This window comes from Microcebus murinus, chromosome 10 (genome assembly GCF_040939455.1).
Source record: "Microcebus murinus isolate Inina chromosome 10, M.murinus_Inina_mat1.0, whole genome shotgun sequence".
NCBI classification, from domain to species: Eukaryota; Metazoa; Chordata; class Mammalia; order Primates; family Cheirogaleidae; genus Microcebus; species Microcebus murinus.
Genome location: NC_134113.1, coordinates 68,717,908 through 68,736,251, shown reverse-complemented (window position 1 = coordinate 68,736,251; position 18,344 = coordinate 68,717,908). Strand labels below are relative to the sequence as shown.

At 42.3% G+C, this 18,344-nt stretch overlaps 1 protein-coding gene across 9 annotated transcripts in view; it reads left to right on the top strand.

Annotated features, from left to right (window-relative positions):
* GRIP1 (glutamate receptor interacting protein 1) overlaps positions 1 to 18,344 on the top strand; it is a 617,604-nt gene that overhangs the window by 592,794 nt on the left and 6,466 nt on the right. For 5 of the 9 annotated variants that reach the window (XM_076007469.1, XM_076007468.1, XM_076007464.1 and 2 more), the window contains 3 exons: positions 157 to 268; positions 394 to 438; positions 4,867 to 5,100. In XM_076007469.1, the coding sequence (XP_075863584.1) occupies positions 157 to 268; positions 394 to 438; positions 4,867 to 5,100 (391 nt within the window). The remainder of the gene's footprint in view (positions 1 to 156; positions 269 to 393; positions 439 to 4,866; positions 5,101 to 18,344) is intronic. The other 4 variants (XM_076007466.1, XM_076007471.1, XM_076007472.1 and 1 more) reach the window with 1 other exon arrangement.

Here is an 18,344-nt window from a genome sequence, read left to right as displayed (position 1 = left end):
TGGAGGCCGTATTTGAAAGAAAGCCAGATCCCAAATGACTCTCTTTCTATTTTTTTTGTGTGTGTGTGTAAGAGGAAGGAGAGAGAATCTGGCTGCAGAAAAAAATCAAATTATGTCTGGCAAGTTCCTAACCCAGCCTGTGTTTCTTGACGACAGTTTTGCAGGGGCTTCCGACAGTGCAGAGGCCGAACAAGAGGAGAACTTCTGGTCTCAAGCGCTGGAGGATTTAGAAACCTGTGGACAATCAGGAATCCTCAGAGAACTGGAGGTAGCCTCGGTCCCGCTACTTACTTTTATCGTTTCTACATTCATTATTATTATTTTTTTTTTTGGTCCTTTTAAGTTCGCATTTATCACATCAGTTCATTTAAAAGCTTTAACCCCTTTCCACAGGAGAAAGCTGACAGGCGTGTGTCTTTGAGAAACATGACTCTCTTGGTAGCTACCCTTTATGTTTATATTTTTGCTTGTGAAGCTGCCTTCCCCGCCCCCCTGCCTTCGGGACAGCCATTTGATTTTAGACAATGCAGTTGAAAGTATTTATTTCCCCATTTCCACCCCCCAAGCTTACTGGCCTGTGGCTTCTGCCATCGCTCCCTGCTAACCCTGACTGTACCTGTCTCCCACCAAATCGCTAAAAAGCGAGCCAAGTCTCCCAGCAGCGGCGCATCCCATTCCCTTACTTGCTTTAGAAAGGTTTCTTTGGCATGTTTTCATTTGTACCTGGTATAGAAATTTGATCATTCAGAGGAACATAAGAGGAAATCTTTATTTTGCTCTGCCCTTAAAACGCATGACAACGCAGCTGGTGAAAAAGGCCAGTCTCTTTGATAAGCGGCTAAAATACGACATAGTACTTTGCTGCTAATTGCAAATCCTGATTCCATATTAACTTAGTGTGAATTCATGGAAGAACGATGATGGAGCGTAATAGCTGAGCTCCTGGTGAGTTCTTTAATCAAAGCCATGAATTTGCTGACGGTATTCACACTTTAGTCTGGGAAGTCCTGGACTGTTTCCTTTTATGTTCTTTTAAATTTTCTGAGCTGTAAAAAAATAAAGTGGCAAAAGTCTCATTTTTGTTTTGATGTCATACGAGGTCCCCAAGTTACCATAAGGAATGTGAATGGCAATAATGGGGTGAAACTCTCGCAATTCTAAAATGATTACTCATGTTTATATTATTTTGCTTCTCAATTGCATGTGTGGACTTTTTTTATGTGATTCTAATGTTTGTGAATCTGCAAAGAGAATTATAAAGAAAAATATTAGTTTGAATTTGTAAACATCATAGTATTACCTGGCATGAATTTCAGCTTCGGAGCACAGTTAAAGGATCTGGACATGGATGATCCTATAAAATTTACATGAATTAAGATGTTAGCAATTGATTCCTTTTTAGACAACTTTCAAAAAGAGCAGAATGCTTAAGTATCACCTGGCTTATTTAAACTCTTACCACCTCCTGTATGTAGAATGACAAGTAAAAGTGGCCTAAAAGGAATAATAATGGCCCAATTCACAATTATCGAACATACTCTTGCTTTTGAAGGCATGTTTTGGTTCATATGCCTTTTTTCACTTTGCATTTTAATACTTCTCTTTCGAAGAAAACGCTATCTTCTAATAGCTTCTTTTGCATTAGGTAAAAAGAAAATGACATGAGAAGTAATACATTGAGGTTGTATTTTCACCCAGAAATTTAGTTATCTCATAAAAATAACATCCATCAGCACCAAAGTTATGTTACCACAGCCTATAAATTTGCTCTAACATAGCTCCAGGCAGGCAGGCATGGCCGTTGAAATCCAGAAAGGAAATAGGTTGAATTTATAAGCCAAAGAGAAATGAAAATCTTCTACTAGGAAGAATGATTGGCAAATTCATAAATTAGAGTCATATTTACACTTTTACCACAAAGAATACTCACTTATTAGTTTAAATGAACTCCATGCCCTTGATTGGAAATGGTAATATGCAAAAAATATTGTTGGAGCTAGATTCCTGCATATGAGATTTACATCCAGTATTAAAAGTTAAAGCACACTGTAACACTAATAAAAGTAGGTTAGCTAAGATGAAAAATGATTACAGTTGAAATAAAAATGAAAATTAATTAATTTACTAATCATTTTCCCTATTGCTAGCAATAATTTAGGTTCAGCTTTAGCAATGAAAAATGTGTAGCTTTAACAAAGGAGAAAAATTTGAAAAAGTCTTTGGATAAGTTTTTAACCTCTCTTACTAGATATTTCTATAAAATACGGGGATTATAATGAGCTAATCCTTATGTGGCACTTAACAAATGTTCAATAAAGTACTAAAGGATTCAATAAAAATTCACTATTATTATTTTTGCCAATTTCTTGAAATCAATGCTTTAACTATTTTTTTGTTTAGTATGATATAGGAAGGTTTGAATAAATGTCAGATGAAAAATTTTAAGTTGCCCTAGAAAGAACTTATCATTATGAACTGTGGCAAATGAAAACAGGCAATACATACTCTTGAAGCCAAAACAAATCCTGAGTAATTTAAAATAATTATTTTTAAAATTTTTATCTTAGTTTTTATTATTTATGTTTTAGTTTTTATATTCCTTCTTAGATGCTACTTGAAGTTAATTTTAAACAAAGCAATCAAGCCATGTTTTGAAAACTTGGACTAAAGAACTATTGATAATGTCTCATTCTTCCATGAGAACCCTTTCTAAATCAATTTGTAATTTCTTCTACAACAGCTAAGACTCATCAGAGCAAAACTGTCATCTCCTAGATGTAGTGATTAAGTGTTTTACTTCCAACAATGTTTCTTGCTGTTCCCATGAAAAGTGAATATTAAAAAATAGAAATATTTTATAAAATATAAAAAAAACAAAGCAAATAACAAGACTAAATAGGTAAAAGTAATGGCTGGTCACCATAGCAAGAAAACAATCATCGGGTGCTATCCGTTACAGTAAATTAAACATAGAAGTGATATGTATGAGTAGGTGCTATGAAATAAAGGATATCCTGTGACACCAATGAAGCTAGTAATGGAAAGGTTTCAATAAACTTAAAAAGGGTAATTATCTGAAATAAACCATAATATGGATAACCCATCCTTGCTTAAATATTAGGTATTTTTTTGACCTGATTAAAGGAAGTTTCATAAGGATCAACCTAATACTTGACCCCTTTTCTTAACTGAAATGGGTTTAATAATTTTAATATTTATCTATCTAATTTTATATCTATCTAATACCATTTAATACTTAAGTATTAAATGATATTCTACCTGAAGTATATATGGGACTTAGCAGGTTTTAATATCTAATGATCAGCAAATTTTTTTTACAGTTTTGATTTTCTTTTCCAAAATTATCAATGAGGTAACTGATCTAGTTAGGATATTGATAAGTTTACTTGTTTTGTGTCTTTTTCAACAGGGTCATTAGATATATGTACATATGTGCCAATGCTTGGCTGTTACTCAAAGATCTTGTTAATAGTGTGTATATAGCTAAATGATAGGTAAATTTTAGAATTCTGAAATCTTAGATGACAAATGAAAACTCCACTCACTTTGCAGTGTTCCCTCCTGATCAATAGTTTGGTAAAGTGCTCTCCACCTTTACTACTTACTCACTTACCACCTACAGACCTTAGGTAAGTCAGTCTTTTTGTGTCTCAGTCTCCTCACCTGTAAATTAAGAGGAGTAACAGTGCCTACCTCATAAAGTTGTTGAGAGGCTTCCATGAGTGAATACATTCAGAGCACTCAACAAATTAAGAATTTTGTTTAACAGAATTAAATAATGCCATTTTAGCATTGGTATTAGTATAAGCAACTAAATCTTATTGCAGCCAGTCACATGGCATATGGGACTTATTTCCTGTTCCCATGGTTTCAGGCAGATTGACCAATGCTAGTTTACCTTTATATACCATCATATCTAGGAGTCCAAAGCTGGCTACAGGCATATTTTCAGAATTTCAGCATCTTCTAACCATGAGCAATGGATATCCCCTATGTGATAATTGGTTCCAAATCCTTTTTCGTTTCAGCTCTGAGAGTCGTCTTTGGGATCTAATCTTGCCATTGCTTGTGAATTATGCAGGGAACATATTTGAAACTGAACAGACTTCCCAATTCACTGAATAAATCCCACCCAAGTCTCATAGCTTTTGAGCAAAGGGTTGATTACAAGAGTATAATAAATTATTATTTTTTCATGTCTTTGAGGATCAAAGACCATTTGTAAGAAACACTGATCTATACCAAGTAATGTGGAGGCCTTGCTGGTCTACAAGCTTCAGGGACAGGCCACTTGGCCAAAGGAAAGACAGTGCACAGTGCTAGACGGGAGTCTTGGGGAGAACCCCTTGCCTTGGTGTCAGTAATCCCATTCCAGCCAAGTGTGAGCTCCGCTTGCAGCTAGAGGCAGTGTTGCAAATAGAGGCAGCCTGGGCCCCCGCTGAGAAGGTCTTAGTTCATTTCTGGAAGATAAATTGAAGGTGGCCTCATGAATCCCATCTGTTAGGGCCACTCAGTGGAAAGTTAATACTTAAAATGTAGTTTGCAGTAAGCAAATGTTAGAGCTTTTCAATTTGCCTCGAAACTGCCAGGGGTGGTATTTGATTAAATAAACTCAATGGCTTAAGTACTTAAATTGGATTTGAGATGTGCATTATAAATGTCACTTGCAAAGCATTTTTCCAGACTTTCATAGTTCAATTAGTGCGTCCATTCTCCAGCCTTTGGTTATGCCCTGAAGAGACTGTATTTTGCCTGGGCAGAAGGAGAAATGTGCTTAATGTTGAGCAACTAAACCCTTTTCTTAGTGCATGGCTTAATTGTTTCTGAAAATTGTCAATGCCACAGGCAACGATCATGTCGGGGAGCACGATGAGTTTGAATCACGAGGCTCCGACACCCCGCAGTCAGCTGGGGCGACAGGCCAGCTTCCAGGAACGGAGCAGCCCGAGACCACACTATAGCCAAACAGCGCGGAGCAACACCCTGCCCTCAGATGTGGGCAGGAAGTCTGTGACCCTGAGAAAAATGAAACAGGAAATAAAGGAGATCATGTCCCCCACTCCTGTGGAGCTGCACAAGGTAAGTTAGCTTTCTTCCCTTTCCCTACGGTCAAATTCAGTGGCCATTCTGCATTGTGTGCATGCCCCGGTGTTTAAGTATGGCCGTGACATTCTCCTGTGGACTCAGCCATGCAAAGAAGCTTAGAGGCAGATGTTCAGACCTTGTTCTCAAAACATGATCCCAGGGAGGTTATCCTAGAAAGCAAGAAAAATTGGCTTTCAGGCAATGTATTTATCAAAAATATATTTCTGGCCAAAATCTTCTAACAAAAATGTGTGGCTCCAATGTCACATGGAACTTTGATGAATTAGTCTATTATTCTAATCTCATTGGAAAGACAGAAGGATTTTCTAAACATCGAAACACTCTCTCCTAGCTTTGCTGAGAAGGGGGTTCTGGTTCAATGTGAGAAGTCTTAATCCTCAGTGACAGACTTACAAGAGATGGTTATGTCATTCAGGAGACAAGAAGTTCTCTTCAAGATGTAAGTTATATGTCTTGGGCCAGGACAGAATAAGACTTGGTTTTGTTCCATCCCTGACTGTGATAGTTGCCTCACTTTATTTCACCGAAGAAACCCCACTATTGTACATGGAGCTGAATCCCAGAGATTCCAGCAGACTTTAAATAAGGCATATGTAAGCCCAGTTTTATGGAACCCTGGGCCAAGGAGAGCAGTGGTAAGGGAGTGTTTCTTGTTTTCTTTTCTAGAGCAAGTGCTTTATTTTTTGCCAATATATAAAAGTGTATGAAATAGTAACAATCTCATCCCACTTTTCTTGAGAACAAAGACCTCCTCTGTAGTTAATAATCTGTTGACTAGAGATTAACTGTTTGTCTTACCCGGATGAGCAAATAAATATCAGATTCAGGGGAAGTAATAGGCCAGCCACTCTCTTTTTCCTCTGAAGACTTCAATTTCCCTAACCACCTTATAAAATCTAGCTATTTATTTTGCAGCTGACAAAGGATATGGTGAAAGAAAGTATAGTATGGGAAGTTGGGTTCTGAATTTTGTGTTCCCATCCTGGGTTCATTCTATCACCACTCACTCGTTCATTCATTCATCTAATACATATATTGTGCATTCATCCACTCAAAGAATGTATTGCAGATCCCCAGAGAGTGCATAGTCTAGTGAAGAGACAGTCTGGGAACTAGTGGAGAGAGATAATGTGGTAAATACAACAATAGAGGCAAGTCTGGGCATACTTGGAGTAAACAGGGTAGACACTCCCAGGTAATACAATAGGTAATTCACCATTATTTTTATGGCTGAGTAGTACTCCTTGGTATACATATACCCCTGTTTATTAATCCACTCATGTACTGATGGGCATTTGGGTTGTTTCCACATCTTTGCAATTGTGAATTGTGCTGCTATGAACATTATAGTGGTGAATTTTTTTTTTATAGAATGTCTTTTTTTCCTTCCGGTAGATATTCAGTAGTGGGATTGCTGGATCAAATGGTAGTTTTACTTTTAGTTCTTCAAGGTATCTCCATGCTACTGTCCACAGAGGTTGTACTAGTGTGCAGTCCCACCAGCAATGTATGAGTGTTCCTATCTCTCTGCTTCCACACCAGCATTTGTTGTTTTGGGACTTTCTAACAAAAGCTATTCTCCCTAGAGTTAAGTGATATCTCATTGTGGTTAGCTATTCTCACTGGAGTTAAGTGATATCTCATTGTGGTTTTGATTTGCATTTCCCTGATGCTTGGAGATGTTGAGCATTTTTTCATATGTTTGTTGGCCATTAGTCTATTTTCACAAGAATGGAAAAATAAACACCACATGTACTCACCATTAAATTGGCACTAACCGATTAACACTAACGAGCACATATGGGAAGTAACATTCATATGGTGTTGGGCGGGTGAGAGGGAGGAGGAAGGGATGGATAAATTTATACCTAACAGGTGCGGTGCGTGCTGTCTGGGGGATAGGCACACTTGTAGCTCTTGCTCGAGCGGGGCAAAGGCAATTTATGTAACCAAAATGCTGTACCTCTGTAATAATCTGAAATTTTAAAAAATTAAAAATAAGTAGAAAAAATATATAAAATTCAGATGAAACTAAAAAAAAAAAAAAGAGAGAGAGAGAGAGACAGTGGACCCTAAGCCACTATAGAGGGGACAAAAAAGGCTTTCTGGAAGTAGGTGTTGCCTATGCAGAGGAAGCTGGTAGGTGGATGGGTGTTCCAAGCACAAAAAGAAGCATGTGCAAACAGGTGTCAAAGATTTACACTGAGGGAATGCAAATATCCCAACATGACCAGAGCCTACAATTGGAGCCCCATGTGTTAGGAAGAATCATAGACTTACAGAGAAGCAAAGGCATTTCTGACATTTTAGGATGAGGACTAAGCTTTAGCCCGATGCCACAAGTTATTAATACCTTGTTTTATTTAGTTACCCTGAGTTGATGTGTCTGCTTGATAAGTCACACGTCCTAATACACAAATGGACACACACCATTAGTCCGTAAGAACTGCTGTGTTGATTAGATTGCAGAAGGTGCATATCCAATGCCCAGTCTGCATATCAAGACAGGGGCTGGCTCCTGCAGATTCCCTGAAGGGTCTGGGAGCATTGCCTTCCCCTCTTCTCTCCAGTCCTACTGCCCAGGCAGAGAAGAACACGCTCAATAACCCACCTCCTTTCACCCCCAAAGAGAATGCATACCATCTTGTATTGAGTGCCTACTAAGTGCTATATGCCTTACATTTTTAGCCCTCATTTACACAGGATAGAGAAAGTACACGAATAAAATAGACTCGTTCTCTGGTGTGAAGCAGTCTCCTTAAAGGAAGATGATTGATAGCCCCAGAATACAAAAGACTGTCTCCTTCATCTCTCCTGCACTGAAAGCATTTAGCAAAGATAATGACAATGAATTGGAAGTGCAAGTTGGTATAGCTGAGGTTTAAAACAAGTGGCTCTGCTAAAAATTGGATCTTGTTAAAAAGGGAAAAAAAGGATCTCCCACTAACTGGCATGCTGTGTGGCAGTGGATGGACTGGTTGGAACATGTGTGTGGCAGTGGGTGAACCAGGAGACCACAAGGTCACAGACACAATGGGCAACCTTGACCTAACAAATAGGATGCTTCTTTTTTCCTTCGTTTCAGTCATGTTCCCTAAGTGGACAGTAAGTACAATTTCCCATGCAGCTTCACTTTTTTTTATGAATTAATCCCCAACAAAATAAGACTCTCAAAAATAAGTGGTGTCCTGGGCATTTTAAGACCCCTGAAATGGTTAAGTGAAGATGCAGCAGAGAAGCTGGTGGCCTGATGCTATGCAGTTCTTGGAGTGGCTTATGCTCCTATCTAAGGTATGTGTGCTTTTTTAAAGGAGTTCAGTCACTTTAATAGGCCACCCAAAATGTTTGTTGCTTAGCACACCCTCCAATTTTGAAGTCCTAGAGAGGAGAAATGGCCCTTAGAAAAGCTACTTATCTCAGAGCAAAGACCGGTCACTGTGCTTGTGTCTGGCATGTGGGTGTCATCATGAAAAGGCAAAGTGACTTGTTGATGGAGTTATTGTCCCACTAGGGCTCTACTAGCCTGTACTAAATAAACCTTTGTGAAAATTAGGAAAAGGCATTCTTCTGGAGAGAGGGAATTAGAAAACACTCCTTCCTCAAGTTGATGGTAACCCAAGCCAGAGTGCACAGCTTAGCAGTCAGAATGAGGTATGATTTTCAGTCCCCTGAGCCCCCTTGGTGGCCTTTCCCAGGTGGGCCTAGTGGAAAAATTCCCAAGGGGCTGCAAAGACCAGCATGGAGAGGCCGGATGAGATAAACAGCACAGCATCCTAAACATGCTTGGCATTATTTCCCTGCTGCCATCTTTCTCGTGGCTGTTTGTCACATGATCGAGGCTGTATCCATGACAACAAGGTGTGGACCTGTTCGTATGCAGGCCAGCACCTGAAAGATCTTATTATTTTCACTAGAAGTTAGCCATGTGCATGGAATGGGCTGGGAAACACCCCATTGCTGGGGGGAAAAGGCTAAACCCACTCTGTCTCCTGAGGGCGGGTTACTAACATCATATTCATACAGGAAGAGTAAAGTATTGGCTTACCTTCCAGTTTCTGGGGGTCTTGACTTACCCTCTACCGTTTGCCCTCTTTGCCCTCTTTTTCTGCTGTTTTTTCTCTTCCTTCAGACCTTCGGAAGGTCCCAACTGCAGGTCAGGTCTAAATGGTTTTCACTCATTTTCCATTATCTGCGGGGTCTCATGCTCTATGTGGTCTTGTCTTGGCAGGCTGTCCTTGAAGTGGTCCACATTCATTCCCGAAGCCACAATGTTAGTTGTCATCCTGACACCCGAGAACAAAGGCAGCCTCACTTCTTTTTTTGGCTGTGTAGACATGGGAGGAAGCTGGAGCTGGAGGGATTTGGGGGTGGGGCTGTGGGGGAACAGTGAGTGAGTCACAAGGAAGCGATGCTCATGTCCCCTCAGGCCACTGCTTCTCCGCCTTTCTCAGCAGGGACGCGTGATCCGAACCACATCATGGCCCACAGTGCGGCACACACATCACCCACACTCGTATGTATGGGCGCATCCAAACATTCACTGCACAGGATACACTGACACTTTTTCTGTTTCTTTTCAAATGCTAATTACATTAAGCTGATTTCAGGACTTAACTAATAGATCTCAGCCAATAATTTGAGGATGGCAGCCTCAGACAATAGTTGGGGATGGGGATTCTGAATAACCTTTACTGGTTAAAATGCAGGTTCCTAAGCCCCACTCAGATGTACCTTGACAGCACTTTCGGGGAGTGCAGGCCAAGAACCTACATTTTAGCAATCTTGTCTTTTGCCGACTACAGATTAAGCATGGCTCCCACAGGCTTTGCTAACTGGAGGTGATTACTCTGTTCCAGAGAAGCCATAGGCGACAGCTGGGTGGCAGGGCACAGAGGAAATGAGGCTGCACCGGAGGCCCCAGAGCCGCTGCATTTTATCTTTCAAATGAATTCTGGTTTGGAGCACTGCTTATCGCAGATTCTCTCTTTCTGCAGATAAAGAACCTGTGATCTTAGCTACAGTTCATTGATAACCCTCCTTTTCCCTCTGAAGCTTAAATATCCTTTGGAGTCCACTTAATCTGTTTCTGAGATGAATTCTAGCTTCACTTCTTTGCACACCGTAAGGCAAAAAAAAAAAAAAAAAAGAGTGGAAAGTTCTCCACATTCAGAGTCTTTGGACTTTTTAAAAATTCATATCGACATTTCCTTTAGCCCTGTCCTTCGTGTTTCTCAATAAAGTTATACTTCTTAATTGCATGCAGCTATTTTTATCTATCTTTTCACAGAAAGGTTTTTAAAACTAATTTTTCCAGCATCTACTTTTATTTATGGCTGCTGGTGGCACAACGCTTGAACGTTGGAGTCACTCACAAGTGATCTCTTTATGTCTCACAGCTGCTTTTGCTACCATCAGCTTTCCCCGCAGCCAAGTTCCCTTTGCATTTTCAATGTATTTGAGTTTTCTGAGAGGGTTGCTTTGCTCTTCTTCTTTTTTTTATTTTATTTTAGCATATTATGGGGGTACAAGTGTTAAGGGTACATATATTTCCCATGCCCCCATCCCACCTCGAGTAAGAGCTTCAAGCATGTCCATCCCCCAAACGTTGCACATCTTACTCGTTGTGGTTGTATAAACCCGTCCCTTCCTCCCCCCTCCCACCCTCCCGACACCCGATAAATGTTACTCCTATATGTCCACTTAGGTGTTGATCCGTTAATACCAATTTGCTGGTGAGTACATGTGGTGCTGGTTTTTCCATTCTTGAGATACTTCACTTAGTAGAATGGGTTCCAGCTCTATCCAGGAAAATACAAGAGGTGCTATATCACCATTGTTTCTTAAAGCTGGCTTTGCTCTTCTTGAAACGATAAAAGTTGTTTTACTCCTTGGAAGCAGCGTCACTTCCAGTGTTTAATGCCAGCTTCTTTCATGTTGACATTCTCAACACGTCAGGAGCGGTCTCAGCCCTAGGAGAGAATGTGAAATGGAAATGCGTACCTTATTCTTGCACATGCCTCTTTCTTCACCAAATATTTGGAGTCGGCACTCAAGATGGGGCAAGTCCTCGTGCCAGGCCCTAGACTCTCCCCAAAGAGCTGATGTAGAATTGTCTAGTGCGGAAGTCACTAAAAGCTAAAAGCAACACACTGAATATATGAAGGCTTTGCTTTCGTTTATCGCTTTTTGCTAGATCAGGTTCTCGTTCTTTAGGTGAGGAATGATGAACTAGAGAGAACTCAGGCTTCCGCGTCAGGCAGACTAGTCAGCCACTGCGTAGCCCTGTCACTTCTACGAACCTCAGTCGGCTCACTTACCAAACAAGGGCCAGGGTCACTTGTGACCAGAAGAGGGAGACTTTACAAGATGGCATTTTGCCTGGTGAAGACACCATCATTCAGTCTTGCCGTACAGTGTCAGAAACTCAGAAAATGAGACCCCCTCAGCATCCCAGACTTGAACAAGACCCAGACGGCAGCCGTAAAGCCAGCAGAGACGGAGCAGTAAAGCAGAGTGACAGTCCATTTACAGAAAGAAATGGACGTGTTGCCTAGTGACTTGTCACTGTACCAGTCTGACAAGCATTTTCTCTCTGTGTAGAACAGCGACAGCTAACAGTCAGAACATTGTAGGGGAACATAGAATTGTGGAACAAATGTCCACTGGTGGAAATGTGGGTTATATGTTTCACACAAACAATAACATCCAGCCCTGGCAATCTGCAAACTGTATCATTTCCATCAGCTTCCCTTGTCTATGATTCTACTAAAACATACATTTTGAGATATAAATAACATGATTTCTTTTTATTTTTAATGGGCACATAATTATATACATTTATAGAGTACAAAATGATATTTTGTTGTTGTGGAATGCATACATGAGTAATTAGCATATTCATCACCTCAAATAATAATCATTTCTTTGATGAGAACATTTAAAATGCCCTCTTTTAGCTATTTTGAAATATACAATATATTATTATTAACTATAGTCACCTTGCTGTGCACTAGAACACCAGCACTAATTCCTCCTAACGGTAAACTTTGTACCCATGACCTACCTGTCCCCTTTCCCCACAAATCCCTTACTCCCAACCTCTGGCAACAACCATTCTCTATTCAACCTTTTTAGATTCCACATATGAAATCATATGGTATTTATCTCTCTGAACCTGGCTTGCTTCATTTAACATAATGTCCTCTAGGTTCCTTCAGGTTGTCACAAATGACAGAATTTGCTGGAAAAAACATAATTCTTATGCAAATGATTGGCTCATGTCAAAACATATTTGTTTAGCTCATTAACAAAGAATGACAGCAGGATGGCAAAACTTGTTTAAAGAGGGATAAAGAGACTATATATTAATGTGTGTGTGTGTATCTCAGTCAGTGGGGAAGAAAAGAATGTTGGGATAAGACTTCTAAGTGAGAATCAAAGCTGCTCAATGACGGGAAGGGAAATATGAGCAAAGCATCCGCAGTTATCTTCAAAGGGGCAGAAATCATTTGCATCTCCACCAGACAGAACTCAATTTGTATCTTATCACTCACCTACAAGCTGCCATCCACCTCTGCAGAGTCTGAGCTCTGAGCAGTAGAAACAGTGAGTCAGAGCTGCCGTCCCCTGGACTCGAGTGACCCTGAGGCAGGCTGCTTAGACCGCGTCCTGGTTGCCTTCCTCCTTCACGTCTGATCATTCCACTCACTGCTTCTGTCGTGGCTCCACCCCTCCCACCTGTCTTCCGAAATGTTAACAGCTGCCCTTAAGACTGACTCTGGCCTGGGGACTATTCCTCTCTCCTGCACATCCTTGTGCCTCTCTGTTGCGATCAAACATGCTTATTTATAGGTTGTAAAGTCTTTATAAGATGTTCACTTACAAGTCGGGTAGCTCTCTGACAGTCACTCTGCTTCCCTGATGTCCATGTTCTTGGAGAACAGCCCCGTTGTCCTATTCCTCCTTGCCCTGCCATGTCACTTGTCTGGCAGGGCTATGGCAAGGATTAAATTGATAACAGTCGAGCCCAGGGCTTGTCTCTTTCTTTCCCTAAGATGGGGGTATAGAGTTCTTTCCTTGTCTAAGGCCCTTTATAACGTCAGACATCAGCAATCCCTACAATGAGGAAAGCAAACCAAAACCAAGACTGTCAGTGCTCATTGAAGCGGGGCTGTGGTCAGTTGTAGCTGGTCATCCTTCCCGAATGACAATGAGCCTGGCCCCAAGCCCCACAGGCTCAGAGTCGGGGTAGGTGTGCTGCCCACCCGGAGCTGCAGGTGGCTCCTGAATCCAGGAGACCCATATGCACCTGAGTGGAATGGAGGTCCGCAAGTTGCAGAGGAAATCAGGAAAAACTAAGAGCGGGAGAAAGGCCAGGCTGGAGCGACATGGTAGGTATAAAACAGAGGCCAGGTGCAGAGGGGCGGGCAGCCGGCAGGCCTGAGCAAAGACGCCACCGTGGCAGGGATTCCGCCACAACGGGCCAACTTGGTGGTCGCCGGGGTGAGAGGAGAGAGCCTGTGACAGAGCAGACAATAACTCGGGGACTGTCGGCAGCTCATGGCTTGATCTCCTGGAGAATTTGGAGGATGATCCAGCTCTTTCCTCTTTGTTCTTATGCGACCTGAGGGCTGTGTGAAGGTGTCTGGGGTGGGCCGGGAAGACAGCACACACACCTGCCACTGATCATAAGCATGGTGGTGCTCCCCGGGTTGGAACTCAGCGCTCTCCAAGAGCCAGGTCAGCCCCTGACTTGCTCACACTTACAGCCAAAATGCAGCTCAGACTCCCTCGTGGAGCTCATGTTCCCAGCCCCCGTGCCACCCTGTGGCTGGAGAGCAGCAGGAGGCAGCGCGTGCACCAGCTGTCCCTGTCTCCCCTCTGCCAGCGGGGCTCCCCAGCCTGGGGTAGCAGCTGCCTTTCCGACCCAATTTGTCTCAAAACCCATGAGTTTCTGGTGGTATAAACTGAGACTGCTTCCTCTTGGGCTGGAAGATTACAGTTGAGACTATATTTTATTTTTTTTTTCTTCCAGCCCTGCAGGCAGTGTAGGATTGTCCTCAAAAGTGACATTACTTGAATTGCCAGGTTTAAAGGGACAGGGCTACCCCAGCGGTGTCTTCCAAGAGTAAACTCAAGTGCCTGGTGATTTAGAGGAAAACCAGCACCATCTCTGAGAAGCAGGGGTCGGTCTGGTCCTGAAGGCCATTGGGACAAGGGAATGAGCCAGAGAGAGGCTGTCAGAGCTTGAGAACTGCTTCCAGGATGGCTGTCACTCACAACAACTTGCTCAAGATAGTAGCTGCAATTGCCCTTAAAATCCAAGTGCGGAGAGTTGGCTCTGTGGCTAAAGCTTTTCACAAGTGTCAACTCTGAACACACGAGCATCGGGTTTCCGACCTTTGCCTCGAGGACACTGTTCAGACATGTGGGTAGACTTGCTTAGAAATATAAAACAAGGCTGAACTTGAATCGTGGCGGACCCACCCTGCCTCCTGTTAAAGCTTCTGTTCTTGGGAGGGCTAGAAGCCATCGCGGCACATGCTGACAAATGGTCAAATTGAACTGTGCTTTGTAGCACTGTATCCTAGCCTAGGGGTGTTATGTTTTAAGAGTTGGCTCTTTTAGAACAGAAAAAAAAATATCTTGCAATTGTGTTCATGGTCCAGGTTCCCTGGAGGCATACTTTAGTCAGCACAAAAATAGAGGCTGTACAGGAAAAAGCTTGGTTTACATGGGCTAGAGTAGACTGCAAAGCCAACTGACAGGATGGGGAGCTGTAGGCACAGGGAGCAGGAGTCTCTGTGGATGTTCGTGGAAAGCCACGAAAGGGTTCTGATGAGAAGGAACACAGCAGACATGATAAATTATTCATCTTTAGTTTGTTGGGCAGTTGGAAATGGATAAAAGCTGCCTGACTAGCTAGGAGATTATATGTCTGGAAAAAAATATATACGATTTGGTGGGAAGAACACAGCAAATGAAGTCAGATATTCTCGTACTGATGCTGGAGCGTCCGCATGCACTGGACAAGTCAGCCTGTCCGTGTCATTAAGGCTCAGTGTCCTCCTTTGTGGAAAGGGAATGATTTGGCCGCACAGAGCTGGTGGGAGATCAAAAGCAATCACATGTGCGCGAGGACCTGGATAAGGGATTTCTTTGCGGGGGTGAGAAAAGTGTGACTTAAACCTGGGATTCCTTAGAATTATTTTTGGACAAGAAATAAAGGTCACCACTGCCCAGCTCTGGGTTAACAGGGCCACATGGCACAATTTATTGTTGCTGCTTTGAGGGCAGCAAGCTGTGCTCCCTGTTTTTGTGAATTATTGATTTCTCTGGAATCTTCTCTCCTATGTGGTTTTAAAATAATCTCATTTTTGTTAATTGGCTATTGCCAAGCTATTTCCAGGAGAACTACAGAGCTGACTATTAAAATTCAGTATCCTCTGACCTTAGGAAATATTTCTAGAGAAACAGGTGACTTTCAGATTTAAACTGTTCGCTAGCCTGGCATCCTGAAGAGTTTGCCGCAGAGATACAGCAAGTCTGCAGCTCAGAAAAACCAAGGCTCTTGGTCAACAACTGTGACTTTAAAGTTAATGAGCTCCTCTGCTCATTAGAAATATAGTGGCACCATTTCTAATGTTTTGGTCAGTGTATTATCATTGGTCAATATTGGCAGTTTTAGGTGCCACTCATCCTTTTGGCCCCTTCTGGATTCTGGCCCGGGCAGCAAATACCCAAGAATCACAGGCCAGTCGAGCAATTAAGAACTTCACTGGGTATTCTAGGATCACATCAAATGTCCTTTCAATTGCAAGGATTCTTGTTTACTGTGTCAGAAAACATGCCTCAGATCTAAAACCAAAGTGGCCTTCCATCTATAGTGAGTTTAGGCTTTGGGACCCTCACTTTTGGGGTCCCAAGAATGTGGCGAGGCCTGCCAAGCAGAAGCCAGTCCACTTACCCAGAGGACTGCACCCCTGTACCTAGTCGCAAGAGGAAGAGAGACAGCAAGGAAGATGCACCACTCTCTAGGAGTGGTGGTGATGGTCCCCGCCCTGGGTGTACTGCTTGTCCCACAGAAAGAACATGGCTAGGAACACAGAAAAGGGGCAAAAGAGATCCCACAGATAAAGCCAGAGTGGCACATGAGCAGCAACCGCAGACAGAGACATTTCATCCACTAGTAAACAGCTTCCCAAGAATGTCAGCCCATCACCAATCCTATCAGCCACTGGCCTCCTTCCCCTCCTCCTCACTTTTCCCTTCTTCCTCTATTCCCTTCCCACTTTTGAGAAAGCAGAATGGAGACAGAAGGAAATAGGCTATGATATAAACCAGCAATGTTTCCTCTAGTCACAGCTATTTGGAGGAATAGCTGCTTCCAGATGGGAGCCAGGAAATATTCATGGTTAGTCTGTGATATCTTGTGCCAGAAAATATTCATGGTGACTCTGGGACATCTTGCACTAGAAAGCAAAGGAGCTATCAGAATGAATGGATCCTATCAAAAGGACACAGGAGTCAACATGAAAGACTGCCTGTGGCCCAAGATGAGAGCATTTAAACATCCAAAAGAATATGGAAATGCATTGAATATATAAATTATATATATATATACATGGAAATGCATTGAAATGCATATAAAAACCCATAGATTCATTTTGATACTTTACTTAACAAAAGCCACCTCCCCCACACACACATATTCTTATTGAAACACCATTGGAAGTATTTGGCGCACTAATTCCTGCTTCTGAAACTGGAAGGAAAGAATTAGCATTCATTCTGCCCATTTTATAAAACCTGCATTTCAGAGTAAGCAAACAGCACTAATTGAAGGAAGGTGAATTCTCCTTTACAAAATCATTTTAGCTAATAAATATAGGAAATGTTAATAGGATTAGAACAAGATTATCACTTTGTAAACCCCTAATGAAATTAGTGATTCCAACAATGATCATCGGTGGGTGAAACCATTAGATTAAAGGTTGAAGAGGAACTTTACAATGGAAGAATTAGGCTGTCATCACCTGCACCCACCCAAAGTGGAACAACTAGACATTGAGTGATGTGATCTCATGGGAAGCATTGGTTACCTGTCTCTGCTAAGTTTGTGGAGCAGATTTTGTTTTGGTTTGAACCGATTCTCTGTTGCTTGCTATCTGTCCGTCTTTGAGGTTTTGCTTCCCTGTCTGTATGATCTGCTTCACAAACTCAGTAGAGACAGAAACATGTTTGCTTTTTAAACTACTCAGTCAAGTCCCACAGGCCTTATTAGCAAGAAGCCCAGCATCCCCACTGGAGGACGCTCCACCTGCCTCCCCACTGCCCAAGAATCTGGGATTCCTCGGCCCACAGGTGGGGCAGGCCTGGCTCCAGGACCAGAGGGGCCCTCGCTTCTCATGGCCACACAGCGTCGACTTTGGAGCTTCATCCTGCCTGGCCACTTTGTCACGGGACGGCCTTGCTAATTCCCAGCATGGCCTTGGGTGAGGGATGGGGGGGGATGGCTTGAACCCCAGAATTAAATCCTTCATTGTTCACACACACATTTTCTGCAATGGCTCATAAGAGCATAACACGTCATGGCTGGTTCTCAGCCACATGGTGTGCCAAGATGAGCACTTTCTATTGGCCAAAACACTGACCCTACTATGTGGCAGGCACTGTTTTAGGCACTTGGGATATAGTGCTGAACAAAAAAAAAATACTGCTACCCCCATCAAGGAGCTTGGGGGGACATCTGCCACATCCCTGAGCCCTTCCATTAAAGCAAAGTTGCTATAAAAGTCTGCCCTCACCTTCTGACGTACTTGTGGGGAAGATGCAGGTAGAGGTGGAACACTGATATACCGTATTTCATGGGATCGAAGATGCCACCGATTATAAAATACAGTCTGACTTCAGAAATTTTAAAATGTTGGAAACAAATACATCTTAGAATTAAAGACAGAAGGCATGGTGAGCAGCAGTAGAGTATAAATGGTGAAGCGCTTGATGTCTGGAGTCTGACAGACACGGCCCCACCATTTCAACACCTTCGTGACCTGGGGCGGGTCACTTAACCCTATAAAATTGAATTTCCTCACCTCTAACGTGGCAGTAGCCACCAGGGCGGCCTGGAGATTAGTATTGACCCAGTCAGCTTGATGTTTCAGCTCTCTGTCCAGTAAAATAAAAATCCACACGCTGATCACTTTTGTATTTCCTCC